The 22,412-nt window shown below is 70.0% G+C and overlaps 1 protein-coding gene across 4 annotated transcripts in view; it reads right to left on the bottom strand.

Moving 5' to 3' along the window:
- Nucleotides 1–12,209: 12,209 nt before the first annotated feature.
- ABCB6 (ATP binding cassette subfamily B member 6 (LAN blood group)) overlaps nucleotides 12,210–22,412 on the bottom strand; it is a 28,240-nt gene continuing 18,037 nt past the window's right edge. For 2 of the 4 annotated variants that reach the window (XM_078854752.1, XM_073304851.2), the window contains exons 9-19: nucleotides 22,295–22,360; nucleotides 21,812–21,937; nucleotides 21,508–21,584; nucleotides 21,070–21,133; nucleotides 20,413–20,498; nucleotides 19,549–19,606; nucleotides 19,210–19,314; nucleotides 17,087–17,261; nucleotides 16,526–16,638; nucleotides 13,772–13,840; nucleotides 12,210–12,934 (exon numbers count right to left, since the gene is read on the bottom strand). In XM_078854752.1, coding sequence (XP_078710878.1) covers nucleotides 12,263–12,934; nucleotides 13,772–13,840; nucleotides 16,526–16,638; nucleotides 17,087–17,261; nucleotides 19,210–19,314; nucleotides 19,549–19,606; nucleotides 20,413–20,498; nucleotides 21,070–21,133; nucleotides 21,508–21,584; nucleotides 21,812–21,937; nucleotides 22,295–22,360 — 1,611 coding nt within the window. In that variant the 3' untranslated portion in view covers nucleotides 12,210–12,262. The other 2 variants (XM_073304854.1, XM_073304852.2) reach the window with 2 other exon arrangements.

Genomic DNA, 22,412 nt, shown 5'->3' with positions numbered 1-22,412 from the left:
CTTAGGTCGGGGGTGGTCGATAGCACTCGCAGGCCGCATGTGGGAAGGTTTCTGCGGCCCGTGCCCTTTGGCCACCCCAAAACCCCAGGGGGTCAAACTGGGATTGGGTCTTCTCCCCAACAAGCTGGCCAAACACAGCCACTTGGTTAGAGGACTGTTTAACTTTCTTAACAGCTTTCACTTCATCTGAGACCTTCTCAAAGCTATCCACACTGGGTCTTTGAACAGGACAGTGAGTGGATCCATTCACAACAGAAAATTTCTGGCTGTTAGGAACTGAAACTTTCTTGATTAAATCACTTTCACACCCTTCAGTTGCAGTAAACTGCTGGCAAAGACTCCATGAGGATTCCTTTCCCTAGGGCTTTTCCAACAATTCACTCCTCACAGAAATTCTGCTCTTACTCTCTTCACCTAGGGCTTGCTCTAGGGGAACACTTTCCTGAGCAACAACAGACTCTTTCTGGGTCTCCCTTACATCCAGAATCACTTCTGGCCCATCCGGTGGATTCCTACACAATCCCCTTTCAGGCAAACTCACAGACTTCCTAGATAAAAGGTCAGAAGCATTCTCCTTCCCTTTGCCACACACAAGTTCAGGAATCTTTTCCTTCTTGCTACAGGTTTCCACACCCTCAGTAGGTAACACAATCAAATCACCTTCCTGCTCTCCTTGTGCCCTGGCTAGGATCTCACCCTGATTAGACAGAGTTGCTCCACCCTTTCCAACAACACACTAGCAACAGGCAAAATACAAGCACCAGAATTGTCTGGGCTCTGGGATTTTACATAGACCCTAACTGGATGCGACCTAGTTACAGGGCCATTCTCCCGAGCAGACCCAAACTTAGGACCGTTCCCTTCCTGGGCTTTAGCTGAATCCAGAACCAGCTCTGAGACAACTGCACGACCCTCAACCATCACAGGCTGAAAGGCCCCTTCTGTCTGCTCCACAGACCAAGAAGAGCCGGACACACTTTCTCCTTTCTCAGACACCCAGCTTGGGATCTCTTTCCCCTGGTCCCAGCACACAAGGCTGGTCACAGACAACTGCTTGGAGATCAGGGTAGCTCCCTCCATAGGCAAGTCAATACCCCAGACACACACAGACACGTTTCCTTCACTGTCACAATTCTCCACCCAGCTAACAGGAAAGGTCCAGGGACTCTCATCTTCCACTCTCCTCGCCTTCCCACGCTGCTGACCAGACACAGCCATCAGCTCACAAGGCTGCCTAGGCTCATCCAAACTTTCCTTACCAAGCACCTTGCCACTCCCCACAGATCCCCTGCCCTGCCTGTGTCTCCCCCGACTCAGCTGGGGTCTTATCTGCCCCCTTGCTCAGCACTGCCCTTGCTGTCCCACTGCGGGTAGGCAGGGAGCTCACTGCTTTCCTCACAGCATCAGAGCGTGAGCCCCCTCTCCAGTGTGCAAGGGGGGCGGGGAGCATCTCTCTGTCCCACCCAGCCCCAGGGGTCTGGTTACAGGCAGGCAGGTAGCCTGAGCCTAGACGCTCCTCCCCCATGCCAGCCAGGTCATCTGCATTTTCACTGACCATTTCCCTCTCCACTGATTGGCTCCCTGGATTCAAATTCAAACCCTTGGCAGTTACAGGAACAGGACCTGGATCCTGTCCCAAAGAGACACAGTCACCCCACAACAGGGTCTCGCAGCCGATATCCCGGAGAACCCCAACGACCAGCCAGCCTGACCCCTCCTGTGTCTGCACAGGGATCTGGGCCATAGGCAGGGCGAGGGGCTTAGTCCCTGGGACCCTCACCCAGCTCACACAGCCCCTCAGCATCTGAGGCTGCACCACCCAGGGCCTGACACCAGTTCTCTCTGTCCCAGGGTCTTGCAACCCCAGGAACGTCTCCCCATTGACCATCACCTTCTGCTCCCACTGGGGGTCCGAGGGGCCTGGCCCCAGGAAACTCCACACAGACATATAGGTTGGGGGTCAGGAGTGGGAGCCTGTCCACCTCCCCACCCATCTGGCTGACGGAGTCTATGGCCTTGGGACCCAGCAAGGGAGCTAGACACTGGGGCTTTTCCGCAGAGTGCCCCTGGTTCAAATCTCCAGCCTGCTCAAAGGCAGTGAGGTGGCATCCACATCCCCCCCTCCTTAACCAGGGGCAGCAATTTAGTCTCGAGGTTCCCTGTGGAACTGGCCCCCCGGGGTCTATCCCCACTCACCCCGGGGAGGTCCCCTAGGCCTCTCCGCTCCCCCACCGCCAGTTCATGCTGCTGCTGCTTCTGCAGCTCTTTCTCGGGCTCTCGCTGTCTCCCACAGTCCTCTTGCTCCCTCGGACTCAGCTCCAATCCCGTCCGTCTCCGATCCCCGGATGGGGAACCCGATCGTGAAGAGCCCCGTCTGGTCGGGGACAGGAGTCTTGGTGATGCCTGGCTCCCACTCCAGCTGCTCCCAGATCCTGCTGTAGCCCCATTGGGGGTCAGGAATCTGTTCCTTAGAGCGGTCATCCCCCTCCAGCTGCACGATGAACTGTGCTTTGGTGAACTTTCCAACGCTCAACCCTCTCTTCCTGCACAGGGTTACAATGTCCTTCTTCAGGAGACGGGGACAGACCATCACTCCGCTCCTCCCAAGTTGTTGTGGACTCACAGGCCTGTGTGCTCGCAGCTCCCCACGGTTTCCAGGGAGAACCCCTAGTGTGCCAGCCCTTCTCGAGGTCACCGCCTCTTTGTCAGGGTCGAGCTGCAGACTCCTCCGCCCCTTGGACTGCTCACTGCAGTCCCTAGGGGGACCCCATTACTGCACAGTCCTTCTCGCTGGTCACACACTCCCAGGGGTTAACCGCCCCCCGAAACCGCTCCTCTCTGAGCCTTCAGCAGGCCTGGTCCTCGGCGATCCCCCTTCGTGTTACTGCTCCCCAGTCACTTACTGCAGGAAGTGCCATCCACGGGGTGCAGTACATCCCACCGCTGCCACCAGTTGTCACGGAGTCCCTGGGCGATGCTCTGGAACTGCTCCCCATGAAGCCAGTCAGGACTCTGGGGTAGTCGCCTTTCTGTGAGCAGCCTGTCTTCAGGACACACAGCTCACACAGCTTCCACCTTCCTGGGTCTGACCTCGGAGCATTCAGCCTCCTCTGCCCCTCCGTGCGCTTCCCCCAGCGAGTCCGCTCAGGCGGGGTCCTGGGGAAGCCAGAGGGTCCTGCCCCCCAACTCCGCAGTCAGACGGGACTCTCAGCCAGCCAGGAAAACAGAAGGTTTATTAGACGACAGGAACATGGTCTAAAACAGAGCTTGCAGGTGCAGAGAACGGGACCCCTCAGCTGGGTCCATTTTGGGGGGGCAGTGAGTCAACCACGTCTGCTCTTCACTCCATGTCCCAGCCAGCCCCAAACTGAAACTCCCTCCAGCCCCTCCTCCTCTGGGCTTTGTTCCTTTCCCGGGCCAGGTGGTCACCTGATTCCTTTGTTCTCCAACCCTTTAGCTCTCACCTTGCAGGGGGGAAGGGCCCAGGCCATCAGTTGCCAGGAAACAGGGTGTCGGCCATTCTCTGTGTCCAGACCCCTGCACACACCTGCCCTCTAGGGCTCTGCAAGGATCATACACCCTTACCCCACCCCCTAGATACTTAAGAACTGCATAGGGGAAACTGAGGCACCCCCACAATATTCGGAGGAAACATTAAGAACAGTCCCGCTTCGTCACACCCTGCCCCTGAGAACCCCTGGCCTGGGGGTGCCATCCGGGGGGCTGCTCCCACAAGGAGAGTCACTTTGTCTCCCTGGGCCTCGGCCTGCGGAAGCTGGGCTGGGCAGGCTCCAGCGGCTGGTGCTTGGGAAATGTCCCAGGGAGCGTTTCCGGCCCTGTGGGGAGGGGACACTGGCAGCCCCCTGAGCAGCTTGTTCCCATTAGGGCTGCAGGGGCAAGCACAGGCCTCCCCGCCCCCCCTGCAGGGCAGACCCCCCCCTCGGGCAGCCTGGCGGGCCCTCTCCAGGAGCAGGGTCGCTGACCCTGGGGCAGGGCCTCCGCCCTCTTTCTCCTGAGCGCAGCTACTGACTGGCAGTCAGTGCCACTGAATCTCCGCCCGGGCTGGGGCTAAGAGCACCAGCTCCGCGCTGCGGCCTTGTTCCCTGCCCCGGGCCTGCATGGTACAAGTCAGGGCTTGGCCCCACCAAGCTCCAGCCTGGAGGAAGAGTCCCTGCCTGGGTGCTCACAAGGGGGGGTTCTGAGGAAAGCGGGGCCAGACCCCTGGACTGCCAGGCCCCGAGGTGCTGGCTACAGCCACCACAACAGGCAGGGAGCGCGGAGCCGGCCCCATGGGAGGCCAGAGGCCTTGTGTAGCTAAAGCTGACAAAGCCAGAATCAGGACGGAGGCCGAGGCTGTGAGGATGGGCAGCCACAGGGGGCCCCTGGGTGGGCCGCCGGCCCCTCCAGGCCTCGCCTGTTCCAGTCACCCCAGGGTGGCTGCTCCTGCCCCCACCGGCAAGTGATAGGCTGGTGTCGAACTGCCCCGGTGGAGTGCGGTGCCCCTGGGGTCCCCTCCAGCACTGGCAGGCCACGTACAGCCGGCTGCCCCGGCACCCAGGGCTGGAGGGCAGAGAGCCCCAGCAGCCAGACTGGGTCGCTGCGATGACGGATCCTGCCCCTCCTGCAGCCCCTGGCCCGGGCTTCCCAACACCTCCCACCCTTCCTGCCAGTGGCTGCCTGGCGCCCAGTACCTGGCTGGTCGGTGTCCAGCTGGGGGGAAGCCACTGCCAAGGCTGCCCCCCCCACACCCCTGGGCTCCCCCCCCCCGACCAGTGCCCCTCTCACCCACCCGCACTCCCTGCCGCCCCAGCCCTGGGCTCTTCCCCCTCCCCCCACCAGGCCCCGCACCCGCAACCCCCTCCTACCCCAGCCCTGGGTTGTGGCCCCCGCCGCGCACCAGCTCCAGTTCTGGGCTCCCCCCCCCCCGCCAGCTCCCTCCTACCCTAGCCCTGGGTCACTGGTGACTCGCTCCCGGGGCGGTCATCAGCATCCCACTCCTGACACCAGCAGGGACCGAGGCGGCCTCCACCCGACTCCGCCCCGCCCAGGGGGGCCCTGACTCCGCCCGCTCCCCCCTCGCCTCCAGCCGGTCCGGCGCTGGCAGGGTCGGGGTAAGCAGCGGGGCTCCCAGGCCGCGCCTCAGCCCACGGTCCCTCCAGCCGGGGCTCCCGCCTCCAGGACCGGCCGGGACCCGGGAGGGCAGAGCCGGGGAGACCGCCCCGGCAGGGCGCTGAGGAGCCGGGGCAGGGCAGCCCCAGGGGGAGGGGAGCCCGGGAGAGCGGGAGGCGGCCCCGCACGGCAGCGCCCCGGGCACTGGTCCCCCCCATGGCCCCGCTGCTGCTCCTGGCCACCCTGCCGCAGCCCCTGGGCGGCTCGGGCCGCTTCGCCCAGCCCCGGCTCCGGGGGGCGGCCGCCCTGCGGCACCTGCAGGCGGCTCCGTGGGCCCCGCGGGGCGGCCCCGGGCCCGAGTGTCCCGCGCTCTACGTGTCGGAGCCCGCCCGGCCCGGCCCCAAGGTGCGGGCGCTGCTCCCCGACGGCTCGGGCGCGGCAGGCGGCGCCAAGCGCAGCGGCCCCGGGGCGCCCCCCGAGCACGACGCGCTGTTGCCGGACCCCAGCCCCGGGGCCAGCTTCGGCCACCCGCCGCGGCTCTTCCGCCCGGACTTCGGCATCAGCCCGCGGCGCTGCCGGGGCCCGGACCGTGTCTACCTGCGTGAGCGCCCGGACGGGCCCCGCGTCCGCCCCTCCGAGCCCGAACGGCCCCGCGTCCGCCCCCGGTCACCGGCCCCCTTCGTGCCCCCGAGCCCGGCTCCCCGCCCCGCTCCGAGCCCGGACGGGCCCCGCGTCCGCCCCCGGTCACCGGCCCCCTTCGTGCCCCCGAGCCCGGCTCCCCGCCCCGCTCCGAGCCCGGACGGGCCCCGCGTCCGCCCCCGGTCACCGGCCCCCTTCGTGCCCCTGAGCCCGGCTCCCCGCCCTGCTCCGAGCCCGGACGGGCCCCGCGTCCGCCCCCGGTCACCGGCCCCCTTCGTGCCCCCGAGCCCGGCTCCCCGCCCCGCTCCGAGCCCGGACGGGCCCCGCGTCCGCCCCCGGTCACCGGCCCCCTTCGTGCCCCTGAGCCCGGCTCCCCGCCCCGCTCCGAGCCCGGACGGGCCCCGCGTCCGCCCCCCGGAGGCCGGCTCCCCACCCCAAGGCCGACCGCGTCTGACCCCGCTCCCCGACCCAGCCCCCCTCGTACCCCGCTCCCCATCCCCGTCCGAACCCGGCCCGGCCCTCTCCGTCCCAGCAGTGCCCGCGGCCCCTTCTCTGCCCCGGACTCAGAGCGATGGGGCAGATCGCGGGCGCGCCCCGGCTCGGACAGGCAGCCCCGGGGAGCGGAGGGTCACTAGAGCCGCCGGCGCAGCCCCCTTACCCCACCCTGCCTGTCTGGCATGGGGCAGCCGGGCCCCCGGGGGCTGCGCCTGCCCCCCGGCCCCGCTTTTTGGACACGTCCCGCCTCTGCAGAGGGGCTGGGGCCAAGGCGAGAAAAGGCTCCGTGTCCTGCCCTGGGAGCTGGGCCCGGCCAGGGGTGGGGCTGGTGCCCGTAGCCCAGGGCCTGGGAGTGCGCAGCCTGCGGCCGCTGCCTCCCCCCGGGGCTCAGTAGGGGGCGCTCTTCCCGGCAGTCATGGCGGGCCCCAATGCCCGTGGGGGGCCCCAGGGGGCGCTGTGCGCAGGGAGCGGGCGGGGGCTCAGTGAGGGTCTCTCCCCCAGCAGTCAGGGTGGGCCCCAATGCCCGTGGGGGGCCCTAGGGAGCGGGCGGGGGCTCAGTGGGGGGCTCTCCCCCGGCAGTCATGGTGGGCCCCAATGCCCGTGGGGGGCCCTAGGGAGCGGGCGGGGGCTCAGTGGGGGGCTCTCCCCCGGCAGTCAGGGTGGGCCCCAATGCCCGTGGGGGGCCCTAGGGGGCGCTGTGCGCAGGGAGCGGGCGGGGGCTCAGTGGGGGGCTCTCCCCCGGCAGTCAGGGTGGGCCCCAATGCCCGTGGGGGGCCCTAGGGAGCGGGCGGGGGCTCAGTGGGGGGCTCTCCCCCGGCAGTCAGGGTGGGCCCCAATGCCCGTGGGGGGCCCTAGGGGGCGCTGTGCGCAGGGAGCGGGCGGGGGCTCAGTGGGGGGCTCTCCCCCGGCAGTCAGGGCGGGCCCCAATGCCCGTGGGGGACCCTAGGGGGCGCTGTGCGCAGGGAGCGGGCGGGGGCTCAGTGGGGGGCTCTCCCCTGGCAGTCAGGGTGGGCCCCAATGCCCGTGGGGGGCCCTAGGGGGCGCTGTGCGCAGGGAGCGGGCAAGGGCTCAGTGGGGGGCTCCCCAGCACTTGGTGTGACGTGCCCCGTCCTGCCCTGCGCGGTGACTGGCGCGATGGGTCCTGGGCTCCGGCTGCGTGGGTCAGCGTGCCCCTCAGCTCGGCCCGCCCCCCGTCCTGGTGTGCCCAGCCCGGCCCCACACCGTGCGCTCGCCCCACAGGCAGCTACGAGTGCCTGACCCTAGCCCTGCGGAGCCGCTGCGAGAACCGGACCGAGCGGCGAGGGCGCGGCGGGCAGGGCCAGGGGAGGCCGCCGGGGCCAGGCGTGCCCGCCGGGAGGAGCCGCTGGCGGGGCTCTGCGAGATTCACGTCCTGCCCCTGGTGGTCGCGGCACAGGACCCCAGGCGCCCGCAGAGGCTGCACTGCGTAGGTGGGTGCGCGGGGAGCCGGGGCCGGCAGCCAGGGGCCGCTCTGGCACCCGGCGACCAGGGATCTGCGGGACTCCCCTGCGCAGGGAATGCAGCGCCCCACTCTCCCCCCAGCCAGGGCCCCGGCCACTGGGGCATGGGGCCCCGGCCAGGCACCACCCCAACCCGGTGACTGTCCCGGGGCCTTGCCGGCAGGTGACGGGCCCAGCTCTGCTAGTGAAGGAGGCTGTTCCCTGGGCCCCAATTCCCCTCTGCCCCATTCTGACTCAGCCATGAGCCTGTGGGTGCCCTGCCCCACCTCTGTCTGTCTGTCCGTCTGTGGGCCCTGCCCCGCCTCTGTCTGCCTGTGGGTCCCACCCCGCCTCTGTCTGCCCCACCTCTGTCTGTCCATCTGTGGGCCCTGCCCCGCCTCTGTCTGTCTGTCTGTCTGTGGGCCATGCCTCTGTCCATCCATCTGTGGCCCCTGCCCCGCCTCTGTCTGTCTGTCCGTCTGCCCCACCTCTGTCTGTCTGTGGGCCCTGTCCCGCCTCTGTCTGTCTGCCCGTCCGCCCCACCTCTGTCTGTCCATCTGTGGGCCCTGCCCCGCCTCTGTCTGTCTGTCCGTCTGCCCCACCTCTGTCTGTCCATCTGTGGGCCCTGCCCCGCCTCTGTCTGTCTGTCTGTCTGTGGGCCATGCCTCTGTCCATCCATCTGTGGCCCCTGCCCCGCCTCTGTCTGTCTGTCCGTCTGCCCCACCTCTGTCTGTCCATCTGTGGGCCCTGCCCCGCCTCTGTCTGTCTGTCCGTCTGCCCCACCTCTGTCTGTCTGTGGGCCCTGCCCCGCCTCTGTCTGTCTGCCTGTCCGCCCCACCTCTGTCTGTCCATCTGTGGGCCCTGCCCCGCCTCTGTCTGTCTGTCCGTCTGCCCCACCTCTGTCCATCCGTCTGTGGGCCCTGCCCCACCTCAGGCTGTCAGTCCTGCCACATATCACCTGTTGCTTTTCCTCGCAGAGCTGCAGAGGCTCAGCCCGTGCCCCCAGCCGCTCGCTGCCCGTCGTCAGCCCCAGCCCCGCGGCCGCTCCCTGCGAGCTGGACGAGAACAGGCGCCGATGCCACCGGCAGCAGCTGCCCTCCCACAAGACCTGCCGCATGTACCAGACCTGCCACCACGCCGTGCTCATCTCAGGTGTGGCCCCGGGGGGGGAATGGGACACGCTCCTTCCCCTGGAGGGGGCGCTGGCTCTGGTCTGGCCCCAGGGCAGGGACTGGGCCATGGGGCCTTTCCCCTCTGGGCTCTCAGTCTGGCTCCGGCCCCATAGGCCGGGGGTGAAGGGCATTTCCCAGCTGGGGGCCCTGGGGGCCCGGTGCGAAGGGGGCAGGGCTGGGGCATCTTCAGGCCAGTTCCCTCTATCAGCCCCCCCTGAGTGGGGCTCATCCCCCTGGCCATGCTGGAGGGCGGCTTGCCCCGGCTCTGTCTTTTCTGGGGCTGAATGGGGGTGGGCCGGGCCGAGGGCCCTGAAGCGGGGGCCCTTGCCCTCCCCTGGCGCCGAGGGGCTGAATCCTGCTGCTGTGAGCTGGGTGCCCCGTCAGAGCCCCCGAACGTGGCACGGTGCCACACCCCCCCCACTGGCAGGTGCTGCCAGGCTCTGGCCCCTCCCTTAGGGCTGGAGAGACACTGGCCTTGGTGCCCCCTCCCTGCCCAGCCCTCTGGCTCCGGCCAGCCGAGCCCCGTGCTGCCCCCAACGCTGCCCGCGCCCCCCCCCCCCCCGCAGGCAGCTGGCAGGAACAGATCACCTGCCCCCACCACGCCCGCAACCTGCGGCTCTTCGCCCAGATGCTGGGGCGGAACGGCTTCCGGCAAGAGCACATCGAGGCCTTCTTCGCGGGCGACGGCCAGGCGCCAGGTCAGGGCGCGGCCCTGGGGCCTCGAGTGACTGCCCCGGGGGGGGGGGGGTACCAGGCCATGCGGAGCCTGTGATCACCCCCTGACCCCTCCAGCAGGGGCTACCTGGGGCTTTGGCTGCCAGCGCTGGCCCCGACGCCGGGTCTCAGTGCGATGCCACCAGGGGCGGGGCTGGGGGCAGAGACCCTGTGGACTGGGCCCAAGAGAATCAAGGCTTAGGGCACTGGTTGGCACAGCCCCCCCCCGGTGCCCTATGCTCTGCAGATTGACCAGCTCCTGCAGCGGGCACCGGCCTTCTCCCTCCCCCACTCAGCCCTAGACTGGGAGGAGGTGGGGCGTGCGGGGCACCCGGTTGCAGGGGGTTGCGCTTGGTGCCGAAGGAGGGGGCTCGGTGGGGACATGGGCCCGAGGGCAGCAGGCCCCAGGGTGTGGAGACAGGGCTGGGGCGGTATGGGCAGGCAGGGCGGGAGGGGGCTGGGGGCGGGCGCTGCCCGTGGCCTCACTGAAGGGCTCTCTGCCCCCAGGGGCGCGGAGGTGGGCGACGTCTCGCGGAGAAGCGGCAGATCCGTAGCCACCTGGCGCTGGGGTGCCGTGGGCGGCTCTACGCCGACTCCCTGGTGCTTTATCTGAACAGCCCCGGCACCATGCTCCTGTGGGCCAGCAAGGAGAATGGCAGCGTGAGTGGGCGCCCCCCAGCTGGGACCCCCGGGGCCGGGGGGTGTGGGCAGGCGAGGGCCTGAGGTTCCCGTCAGGTGGTGCCAGGGGAGCTCAGCCCAAGGGAGCCCCGAGCCCCGTACGGACCCTGCAGCAACTGCTGCTTCCCGTCACGCCGCTGTGCCCTCGCCCGGCCCCCTGGGGCAGTGGGGGCCTCAGGGGACGCGGGGTGACTCCTCGGCTCTGTGTCTCTCCCAGGGCCCCGGGGCGGCGCTGAGAGAACCGGGCCCCCCCGGATCTCCAGGTGGAGGTGAGCTCGCTGCCCCCTCGCCTCTGATCTGCTGCACTTCAAAGGCCCCGGCTTGGCACTTTCATCTGCACTGGCTGGGAGGGACCCCCCAAATCTCCCTGTCAAGTGCTGGGCTGCTGGAATTCCCTTGATCTCCTGCCTGGAGTCTCCAAGCAGCTGGGGTGTGTGGGGGGGGGCAGCGTCGTACCCCTCCCCTTTGTGCTGCGGGCAGGTGGGGGAAGGGCACTGACAGGCACCCTCTGCCCCCCCGCAGGCCGACCCCAGGGAGCGCTACCCTGTGGCCGAGCTCCTGGCGGACCTGGAGGGCAGCAACGCCCGCAGCGTCTTCCTCTTCCTCGACCGGAGCTACCCGGGCCCGCTGGCCAGGAAGCTGCTGGCGTCCGGGCGGCACGGGAACATGGTGCTGGTGAGCGGCCAGCTGGGCTCCCACGTCGCCCGGGGCTCGGCCTTCAGCGAGTTCTGGGCTCGGCCGCAGCCCGACCAGTGCCTGCTGCAGGACCTCGGGCAGGTGGGTTGGCAGGGCGGGGATCCCGAGGGCGAGGCCACCGCCGGGCAAGTGGCACCGAGCCCCACAGGAGATGCCCGTGTCACCCTCCAGGCCCAGGCCCGCCTTGGAGCTGCCCCTTGGGCATGCCAGGGGGGGGGGGCACCAACCTCCAGCATGCGGGGGGACGGCTGGTGCAAGTCTGGGGCACCGACGCCAGGGGGTCCCCCCTCCACTGGGGCTTGGCGGGGGGTAGCGCTGTTCTCCCAGGCTTTGGGCACCCCCCAGGAGCCCCCCCTCGGCCCTGACGCTGCCTCCCTTGCTCTCCAGGCGGGCCCGCGGGCAGCCGGCTCCTCTCCCGGGGCCACGCTGCAGCTGCTCAACGTGACCCTGGCCGGGGCGCCCTGCCACAGCACCCTGCCGCGGACCGAGGACAAGCGCAGGTGGGAGTTCCTGGGCTGCCAGAACCTGCCCACCAGGCTCTGGTGCCAGGCCACGCACATGCCGCAGCAGGACGACGCCTGAAGCCGGGTCCCCTCCCTGGTTCCTGCTCCCTGCTGGGCGGGACTGAGCCCCCCATGCCCGCCCAGAGCCAGCCGCAGGGGCCGTGGCCCCACCCAGGCTGGCCAGGCATCAGCCGCAGCCTCCCGCAGCGCCAGGGCCAGCTGGGATGAACGGCCAGGGGCGGGGTCTGGCTAAAGCTGCGATGGGGGAGGGCAGCGCTCGGGCTCTGACGGGGCCCCCGGCGCGTGCCAGGCAGGGGCAGGCAGGGACCCGCTGTCCATAACCCGCTCCCTCAATAAAGAACCAGTCCTGTCCCCCTGTGTGGAGCTGTTTAACCCTCTCAGCGCCTGCCCCCGGACGCCGGGGTTCTGCACATGTGGGCATTCCTCCTGCACAGCTGAGAAGTGAGGGGTGGGCAGGACTCCTGGGTTCCATTCTCCGCTCCCCCGGGGGCACTGTCCCTCACTTACTGGTGCCGATTGTGGGGTGGGGGGTCGCTTCGTCCACGCTGCTCCTGTGAGAGCTGCCCAGGGTCGGCTCTCGCTGAGGGACCCGGAGAACGGCGCTGGGGTGCCCTGCTGAACTCCCCCCGCGGGCTGAGTGCAGGTTCTCCAGGAGCATGGTCTGAAGCTGGGCCTGGCCTCCCCCCACCCAATCCGGAGAGTTGCCCCTGCCCCAGACAACACAGAGCCGGAGCCCAGAGCTGGCCACAAACAGTTTACAAGATTCAGCAACAAGACGTCAAATCAAAACCTGAAAAACAACCAACCCCCTGCTCTGCCCCCTTGGTGCCCTGCCCCTTAGTGCCCCCCCCAGGGCTCTGTACGGGGTGGCAGCACCTCCCCCCACCCCAGTGCTGCCGGGAGCCTCCCGTAACAGAGCGGTGCCCTGGGCCATGGCCAGCTGAAAGGGCTGCCCCCTCCCCTGCCCGCGGGCAGCAATGCTGGGGGTGCGCAATCCCAGCATGCAATGCTCTGCTGGCTGCACCCATGCCACGGGCGGCTGGGGGTCGGGCAGCGGGCTGCCCGTGTGCCCAGCAGGGATCACAGGGGGTGTCTGGGCCAGGACGCGGCTCGCCCCGTTCGGCCGCTCGTGCGGCAGGAACAGCGGTGCAGCCCCCCGCTCCAGGAAGGTGCCAGAGCTCTGAACCAAGCCGAGGTCACGCAGCCCGGGGGGCCTGGCGTGCCGACCGACGCCAGGGCAGCAAAGTACAGCCACAGCGGGGGGCAGCTCTGTGCCCCTGCCCGAAGTCCCCTGGCTCCTGCCCGCGCTCATGGCCCCTTCCTGGGGGCCGCCGGCAGCTTCTCGGTGCTGCGGTCCTTGCTCTCCGTGTCGGAGTCGGACGCGTCCCCAGCCTGCTGCTGCAGCCACATCCCGGCGTAGACGCCGCCCTTCTGCAGCAGCTCCTCGTGCCTGCGGGAGAGCCGGGGCTCAGGGGCTGCAGCTCCCACCTGCCCTGCCCTGCCCCGGGCGCTGCCCCCAGCTCCACCCCTGCAGCCTGCCGGGCCCCGGGCGCTGCCCGGTCCCTCCTGTGCCCCCTTCAGCCTGCCGGGCCCCCAGCAGCTCCCACCTGCCCTGCCCTGCCCCGGGCGCTGCCCCCAGCTCCACCCCTGCAACCTGCCCTGCCCCGGGCACTGGCCGGACCTTGCCCTGCCCTGGGCACTGCCCGGCCCCTCCTGTGCCCCCTTCAGCCTGCCGGGCCACCAGCAGCTCCCACCTGCCCTGCCCCCAGCTCCACCCCTGCAACCTGCCCTGCCCCGGGCACTGGCCGGACCTTGCCCTGCCCCGGGCACTGCCCAGACCCTCCTTTTTCCCCTCCAGCCTGCCCTGCCCCCAGCTCCACCCTCTGCAGCCTGCCCTGCCCTGGGTGCTATCCAGCCCCTCCTCTGTCCCCTGTAGCTCCCACCTGCCCCCGGCTCCACCCCCTGCAGCTCCCGCCTGCCCTGCCCCGGGTGCTGCCCAGCCCCTCCTCTGCCCCAGCCCAGGAGCCAGCTACCCCCCTCTACACCGTGCCCTTCTCCCCGCTGAAGGGCTCCGCCCATCCCAGGGCACATTGCAGCATCTGCATAGGACCCTTTGGCAAAGGCCCCACCCCCTCCCATGCTGCGACCATCCCACCGGGCAGGAGCCGCCAGCTGCAGCCAGCATGGCACCAGGAAGGGAGCAGCCGGGCACCCGGTGCCAGTCCAGGGGCAGCTGCAGCTCCCAGGGTTGGAGGGGGACCTGCCTGCAGATGCGTTGGTACGTTACCTTCCACGCTCCACGACGCGCCCGTCCTTGAGAACCAGGATCTGGTCGGCATTGACAACCGTGGAGAGCCTGGGGCGGGGGGGGGAGGAGAGACAGTATGTTACCAGCGCCTGAGCAGAGCCCCCCCGTGATCCTAGCCGCCACCAGCCACACCTGCCCCAAGGTGCCCAAGCTCCCGGGGCTGACAATGCGCCCATCCCGCGTGGCACAGACCCGGGGAGGCGCTGGCAGCGAGCCACGAGGCAGCCCCGGGGCCAGCAGCTGCTTGGGGCGGGGCAGCCAGGTGGAGCGAGTGGAAAGCTGGCCGTGAGCGCCACCACAAACAAGCCACTCTCCTGGCAGGGTGACCGTGGGAGGGGTCCCTCCAGCCCCGCCGTCCCAAAGCCACCATGGGCCTGCAGCCACAGACCCCTGCGCCCGCCCCTGCTACGGAGCCAGGGCCACAGCTGGCACGTTGATTTCAAAAACGTGCCCAAGCGAGCCGGAGCCGGCGGCCGGAGTCTGCCGAGAGCCTGAAACTGGGCCTGGCCGCGCGTGCCCAGGGCCGGGGGTGGAACAGCTGCAGGTGCCCCCATGCTGTGGGGCTGGAAGTGCCGGGGTGCCCTGCACAGGTCATAGCCCCCAGCAGTGAGGTGCCAGCCAGTCCTGTGCCCCAGCCCATCTCGCCAGCCTACACGGCCCACCCCACCCAGCCTGCCCCGCCCCAGCACCCTCTGCTCCTCCGCTCCAGGCGCGCCCCGCAGAACTCCCTGGCCCCTTCCTGCACCACCCCTCCTCACACAGCCCCCGGTGCCAGCCTTGCCCACCCCAGCTCCCAACCATGGGCGCTGCGATGCCGCAGGGCGTGCGGCTCCCTCGCGTGGCCTCGGGCACCAGCACCGCCAGCCGCTCCGCCCCAGGGACACGGCCTCCTGCGGCCGGCACAGCGATGCCATCAGTCACCGTCGCCGCGGGCTGGGCACCCCCCGCCTCTCCCCGCCCCACGCTCTGGGCTGTGGCTCAGGGCTTCATGCCCGCTGCCCCCACCTCTTTCCTTTGCTCCCTCCCCACTGAGCCCCCCCCGCCTGCCAGGGCACTGTGCCCCCCGGGGCAGACACTGCAGATGTGCCCAGCACCCGCAGAAGGGCACCATTCCGGCCCGTGGCTCCCTCCCAACACCCCATGTCCCAGCCCCGTGGGAGACCCCGTGCCGCTCCCTCCCCCCCTCCCCGGCCAGCACACGCCGCTGTGGGGCCAGGCCTGGCGGAGAGGGAGGCCCCAGCAAGGTTATGGATCCAGGGACGGGATCAAAGGGGTCTGGCTCCTTCTCAGGGGGCAGCCGGGCCCCGCCCAGCCCAGCCCAGCTCACACCCTGTGTCTCTCATAGGAGTCGGGGGTGGTGACAGCTGGGCTCCGTCGTCCCCCCCCCCACTCACACGGGAGCCCCCAGCAGACACGGGGCTTTGGGCAATGCTGGCCCCGCCCAGGCTGCTTCCAGAAGGATGGGGGCTCCCAGCACCCCCCTTCCTCAGCTGCTCTCCATCCATTCACACCAGTGACAGCCACGCACGGGAGACCCCTCCCCAGACAGATACCCGGGGGGGGGACGCAGAGCAATGCCAGCAGCAGAGCCCCAACCAAGGCAGCGACCCCCCCGCCTGGCTCGCACTAGGTGGCCTGTTCCCCCAGCCTGGCGGGACCCGCTGACCCCTGCGCCAATCTCCACTCTACTGGGCTGTTTGGAGGCCCCCCCTCGTCATTGCTGGCCCCAGTGTGGCGCTAGGGGGGGCTGTACTGCAGGGAGGGGTCACTAGGGGGTGCCCCCCCCGTCAGTGCTGGCCCTAGCGTGGCGCTAGGGGGGGCTGTACTGCAGGGAGGGGTCACTAGGGGGTGCCCCCCCCGTCAGTGCTGGCCCTAGCGTGGCGCTAGGGGGGGCTGTACTGCAGGGAGGGGTCACTAGGGGGGTGCCCCCCCAACCCCGCCATCATTGCTGGGTGTTGCACAGCAGAATTCTCGCTACACCCCCGGCCTGTGGCGACAGCCCCCCAGGGAATTCCCCCCCCAGCCCTTGGGCCTGCTGAACTCCCCCCCGCCCCCCCAGACCCCCACATCCCGCGCAAAGTCCTGCCCCGCCCTCACCTGTGGGCGACGACGATGGTGGTGCGGTTGGCGCAGACCTTGGCCAGCGAACCCTGGATGTTCCTCTCGGTCTCGGTGTCCAGCGCCGACGTGGCCTGCGTGCCAGGCACAGCTTGCGGGAGGGGCTGGGGTGCCAGGCTGGACCCGCCCCGAGCCTCCCTGCCCCCAGCCCCACACCGCGCTGCAGCCGCCCTACCCTACCAGCCCGGGTGCCAGGCCGCGCTCAGAGCCGTGAGCAGGGCAGGCCCAGGCCAGCGGCTCGCGGGCTGGAGGGGTCGCCCCCCAGTGAGGACAGGTCGGCCGCCGGCCCCAGGCCGCGCTCAGAGCCGGTGCCCCGAGGAAGGCGAGTGGAGACGTGGGGAGTGCGAATGGCATGGGAGGGCAGCGGGGCAGGCGGGGGCCTGGCCTTCGCTGGTGGGGAAGGGGCACGGTGGGGGGTAGCGTTCGCTGATGGCGGGAAGGGGAGGGCCCTGGGGGATGAGGGCTGGTGTTTGCTGATGGAGTGACGGGGGGTAGGGAGGGGCAGTTGATGGGGGGGGTGGGGAGGGGGCCCCATGTTGGGAAGGGAGGGGGGAGGGAAGGGGGCTGATGAGGGGACAGGGGCCCGCGGGGGGCAGGGCGGGGGTCCCAGGTTACCTCGTCCAGCAGGATGATCTGCGGGCCCTTGAGGATCGTGCGCGCGATGGCCACTCTCTGCTTCTCGCCCCCGCTCAGCTTCAGGCCTCGTTCCCCCACCTGGGTCTCGTAACCTGCGGGGCGCAGGGCAGACGTGTGGGACCCGGCTCCCCGCTGCCAGCGCCACGGGGCCGCCCCGGCCCCTCCTCCTCCCTCACTGTGAGTGCCCGGCCTGCCCCACGGGCCGCTGCGCACTCCTGCCCCTCATGCCCCCCGATGCAGCGGTGCCGGGCCCAGAGCCAAAGCTCGCCCCGGCCAGCCCCCCTGCTGCTCCCCCGGGCACTAGGCAGCCAGGCAGGGGCAGGAGTGAGGCTGTGCCCCAGCGAAAGCAGCTGGTGCCACTGTACCAGGCTGAGCACCCGGGAAGGGGGCAGGGTTAACGGCCCGTCCCAGCGGGCCCGCGGCACACTGGAGCCCCTGGGCCGGGTCCAGGGGCTCCAGTCCTGGGAGGTGGCGACCCCAGCCCGGGGGCCGGGCGCGCTGGGGCGGGGCCCCGGGGAGGCCGCGGCGGGCCGGACTCACCCTCGGGGAAGGAGAGGATGTGGTCGTGGATGTCGGCGGCCCGGGCTGCCTGGCGCACCTCCTTGTCGGAGGCTGCGGCACGCCCGTAGCGGATGTTGTTGCAGATGGAGTCGTTGAAGAGCACAGTGTCCTGGGGCACCACCCCGATGTGGGCGCGCAGCGAGGCCTGTGTCACCTGCAGGGCAGCCCGGCCGTGCCCCGTCAGTGCGGGCACCGGGGCAGAGCCAGGCTCTCCTGAGTCAGCCCCTGCCCCGCTCCTCCCGCCGACCTGCCCGAGCCCGGAGCCCCAGGAAGCCCCAAGGCACTTGGTCCCCCATCCCCCTGCCGCAGAGCCGGGTCCCCCACAGGGAGGCCGAGCTCTCAGTGACCCATTGCTGGGGCCCCCCAGCCGGCCCCCCGGCTCCCAGCCCCCTGCCTCAGCCTGCCCCTGGAGCACAAATGAAAGGAACCCCCTCTGCCCCCCTGGGGGGCTGCAGTAACACGGGAAGTCTTTGATCTGGCCCCCTCAGCACTTCAAAGTGGGCTGCCTGGGCCCCCCCTCCGCCGGCAGCTTCCCTTCCCTTTGGTGCGTAATTGAAGCCAGGCTGGGAGCCGGCCTGTCCCATTAGCCCAGGCGGGCTGGGCTCTGCCCCCGCCCCTGCTGGAAATGGGGGGGGTCCCACAAAGCAGGCTGAGTTCCTGGGGGAGCACATGGCCCCCCGACCTGCCCTGGGCAGCAGAGGCTCAGGCCCCCTCCTGGGGCCCCCGAGGTGCTGGCACCAGGGGCTGCGGGACAAACCCAGGGGCCGAGATGGGGAAGGCCTGGCAGGTCCCTCTCGTCCCTGGACTGCGGCTCCTGGCAGGCTCCCTCCCTGCCAGCGCTGGGCATGGCTGGGCCTGGCCTGTCCTAAGAACCCCGGGGGCCGGGGCTCCTGCCCGGATCCACCCCATCGGGGAGCCAGGGGCTGTCTCACCCCCTGCAGGCCGGGGCTCCCTCCCTCCAATGCTGCCCAGCCCCGGCACAGGCCACCCTGGGGCCGCTGGGAGGTGACACCGTCCATGCCCAGGGCGCGTGTGGCTGGGGGCGGCTGCACCTCAGGGCTTGGGGGTGGGTGCGCGGACTCTCCCCGGTGCCCCGCGAGCGTAGCCATCGGGGCGTCCCCGGCCAGCCTGGGAATCGCCAGACGGCCGGGCCCCCGGGGGGGGGCCGGGCCCCCAGGGGAGGGGCCGGGCCAGCAGAGCTCCGCTAGCCGCTCGGACACCGGGGCAGATGCTGAGCGGGTGGGTTCCCTGCCCGGGACCAGGCACCGGACACTCGGCCAGGTGCACCCAGCCCAGGCCAGTGCAGCAAGGGCGGGAGGGACCCAGGGCCTGGGTGCCCCGGGCTCTGATCCCACCAAGGTCCCTGGGCATCCCACGAATCCAGCCCCGGGCAGGGCAGCCTCAGACCCCATCACGCTGGGTACCCTGCCCCAGGCACCCCCAGAGCCCTTCGCACCCTCCCTGAACCCTGCCCCAGGCACCCCCAGAGCCCCTCGCGCCCTCCCTGGACCCTGCCCCAGGCACCCCCAGAGCCCCTCGCGCCCTCCCTGGACCCTGCCCCAGGCACCCCCAGAGTCCCTCGCGCCCTCCCTGGACCCTGCCCCAGGCACCCCCAGAGCCCCTCGCGCCCTCCCTGGACCCTGCCCCAGGCACCCCCAGAGCCCCTCGCGCCCTCCCTGGACCCTGCCCCAGGCACCCCCAGAGCCCTTCGCGCCCTCCCTGGACCCTGCCCCAGGCACCCCCAGAGCCCCTCGCGCCCTCCCTGGACCCTGCCCCAGGCACCCCCAGAGCCCCTCGCGCCCTCCCTGGACCCTGCCCCAGGCACCCCCAGAGCCCCTCGCGCCCTCCCTGGACCCTGCCCCAGGCACCCCCAGAGCCCCTCGCGCCCTCCCTGGACCCTGCCCCAGGCACCCCCAGAGTCCCTCGCGCCCTCCCTGGACCCTGCCCCAGGCACCCCCAGAGCCCCTCGCGCCCTCCCTGGACCCTGCCCCAGGCACCCCCAGAGCCCCTCGCGCCCTCCCTGGACCCTGCCCCAGGCACCCCCAGAGCCCCTCACGCCCTCCCTGGACCCTGCCCCAGGCACCCCCAGCGCTGCCCCTCACCTTGGCGATGTCCTGCCCGTCGATGCGGATGCAGCCGCCCCACACGTCGTAGAAGCGGAAGAGCAGGCGGATGACCGTGCTTTTCCCCGAGCCGGACGGACCCACCTGAGCGCGAAGAGCACAAGGGTCAGCAGGCCAAGGGGCCGCTCGGCGCAGTGGGGCCGGGGCCCAGAGAAGGCACCGTACGGGCCGGGGCAGGATCCTGAGCAAAGGGAATTCGTCGTACGGAGACCCCTGCATGCCCGCTCACTCTGCAGACTGGCACGGGAGGGCGGGGCAGGGTGGGCAGGCTCCCAACGGACCCCCCCACGGAGCCCAGCGCCAAGGTCCCGTTCTCACCAGGGCAAGGGTCTGTCCGGGCATCACCGAGAAGGAGACGTCCTGAAGGATTTCCCTCCTGCGGGCAGAGAAGGGTTCAGCTGCTTCCCCCCAGATCCTCCCCAGCCCTCAGCACGGGGCACCGTGACCTCACGCTGGGGCTGTACGGCCGCGTCCTGCCCCGCATACCTGCCCCCGCCCCCACCCCGCACGCCCCGGCCCCGTGCCTGCCCCACACCTTCCTCCTCCCTCCACCCTGCACGCCCCAGCCCTGTACCCGCCCCACACCTTCCTCCTCCCTCCAACCCGCACGCCCCAGCCCCATACCCGCCCCATGGCCCCTCCTCCCTCCAACCCACGCGCCCCAGCCCTGTATCCGCCCCGTGACCCCTCCTCCCTCCACCCCACATCCCCCAGCCCCGTACCCGCCCCACGGCCCCTCCTCTCTCTACCCCGCACGCCCCAGCCCTGTACCTGCCCCACAGCCCCTCCTCCCTCCACCCTGCATGCCCCAGCCCTGTACCCACCCCACGGCCCATCCCCACTCCACCCCGCACGCCCCAGCCCCGTACCCGCCCCACACCTTCCTCCTCCCTCCACGTCCCAGCCCCATATCCATCCCACAGCCCCTTCTCCCTCCAACCCACACGCCCCAGCCCCGTACCCGCACCACACCTTCCTCCTCCCTCCACCCTGCACGTCCCAGCCCCATATCCATCCCACAGCCCCTCCTCCCTCCACCCTGCATGCCCCAGCCCTGTACCCACCCCACGGCCCCCTCCTCCCTCCAGCCCTGATCCCTGTACCCATCCATCCCCACTGCACCCCGTAGCCCCCATCCCTGCCCCACCCCTGATCTCTGTGCTGGCTCCATGCCCCCCATACCCATCCATGTAGCTGAAATGCACGTTCTCAAACTCAATGCGCCCCGAGCAGAAGCGAAGGTCCCCTGCATTCACTTCGTCCTTCACCTGCGGGACAGAGACACGCGGCCTCTCAGCCCTGCCCCCCTGGGGATGCTCCCCGGACGCGGTGGGGGGAAGGGAGCGCAGAGCAGACCCCTCACTACAGCTCCGTTCTCTGCCCCTGCCCCCCGGGGCCCCAGGAGGAGCAAACGGGCCAGCGCAGGGGACCAGAGCCCCCGGCCGAGTCCAGAGGAGCTGCCTGAACGTGTGTGTGGGGGTGACCCTCAACTCCTGTGGAGGGGAGCAGCTGATCTGCTGGGGGTGGGGCACCCACCTCCTGGGGGAGAAACTGGGGGTAGGGGAGGGCGTGTGGCCCCTCCTGGGGGCAGAGCTGAGGGCAGGGGGCAGAGCAGGGGGTGTGGCCCCTCCTGGGGGTGGAGCTGAGGGCAGGGGGCGGGGCAGGGGGTGTGTGGCCCCTTCTAGGGGCAGAGCTGAGGGCATAGGGCAGGGCACCCACCTCCTGGGGGAAAAGCTGAGGGCAGGGCAGGGGGTGTGGCCCCTCCTGGGGGCGGAGCTGAGGGCAGGGGGTGGGGCCCCTCCTGGGGGCGGAGCTGAGGGCAGGGGGCGGGGCACCCACCTCTTGTTCCTCGTTGAAGAGCTCAAACATGTTTTCCATGTCGATGAAGGAGCTCTGGATCATCCTGCAGGCGGAGGACAGGGCAGGTAAAGATGGGGCAGGGGGCCACTGCCCCACTCAGCCCAGACGTTCCCACCCCCATGGTGTGGGGCGGGGGGAACTAGCGGGGGGAACTGCCTTGGTCACACCTCCAGGGGGATTTCACCAGGGAAGTGCCGGCAGCAACAGGGTGGGCTGGGCAGACCAATGGGCTGACCCAGTGCAGCAGGAGGTGGGGCTAACAGGCTAGATGGACCAATGGGCTGACCCAGTGCAGCAGGAGGCGGGGCTACCAGGCGGTATGGCCCAATGGCCTGGCCCAGTGCAGCAAGGGGCGGGGCCACAGGCTAGCTGGCCCAATGGCCTGGCAGGGGTCGGTTTCTCCCACACTGGCGTTACCTGTAGTAGGTGCCAAACCAGTTGAGCGGCGTGTAGAGCTGGATGATGTAGGTGCCGAACAGGACGAAGTCCCCCACCTGGCAGAGACGGGGAGAGACGCCCTTCAGAGCTGGAGCCAGGGCCCCCACCCCTGGCTCCCCCGGGCCGGCAAGGGTCGGGGGCACCCAGCCGGGGGTCAGGGGCACCCAGCCGGGGGGCAGCGGTGGGGGCTGGGGCAGAGCCGACCAGGGGCATCTCGTCCGCGGGGGGCTCGCAGCCCAGAACATGCCAGGGCTCCGTGGGGCACGGGCTGGCCCAGGCTCACCTGGAACCTCTTCTCCATCACAAAGTAGGCGCAGAGCAGGGACCCCGCCAGCAGCCCCAGGCTGATGGTCAGGTTCTGGGTCTGGTTCAGCAGGCCCAGTGAGGCGTTAACCTTCCACTCCGAGACCTGGCGGGGGGCGGTGGGAGGGAGCGTCAGGGACCCCCCAGCAGGCTCAGGGCCTCCCTTCCACCCAGAGCCACGTCCCCAGCCACAGGAGTGCCCCATGCTCAACCCACTGCAACCCCCCACCCCGCACCACTGAGCTGAATTTGCCCCCCTCCCACAATGTATCTGCTGGAAACCCCATGGGGATGCAGGCAGCTGGGGCTCCCCTTGCAGGGCTGGGGTCATGCTTAGCCCCCTGGGGCTGTCAACTGCCCCGCGCGAGGCCCCTCCTTGGCGCCCACCCCCCAGTGCAGGGCGGCGAGGGGAGCTAGGCACAGGGATCGGAGCCCCCCCAGCCCCACCCCCCTGCCCCAGCACCTGGTACTTGAGGATGGCGTCATTGAATCGATTCACTTCATAGCTCTCCGCGTTGTAATACTTCACCTGAAACACATGGAGCCCGGGCTCAGTCCCAGCCCCTGGACACAGCCCACCC

The sequence above is a fragment of the Lepidochelys kempii genome, chromosome 11 (genome assembly GCF_965140285.1).
Source record: "Lepidochelys kempii isolate rLepKem1 chromosome 11, rLepKem1.hap1, whole genome shotgun sequence".
NCBI classification, from domain to species: Eukaryota; Metazoa; Chordata; order Testudines; family Cheloniidae; genus Lepidochelys; species Lepidochelys kempii.
This window is presented reverse-complemented; position numbering and strand designations above follow the sequence as displayed.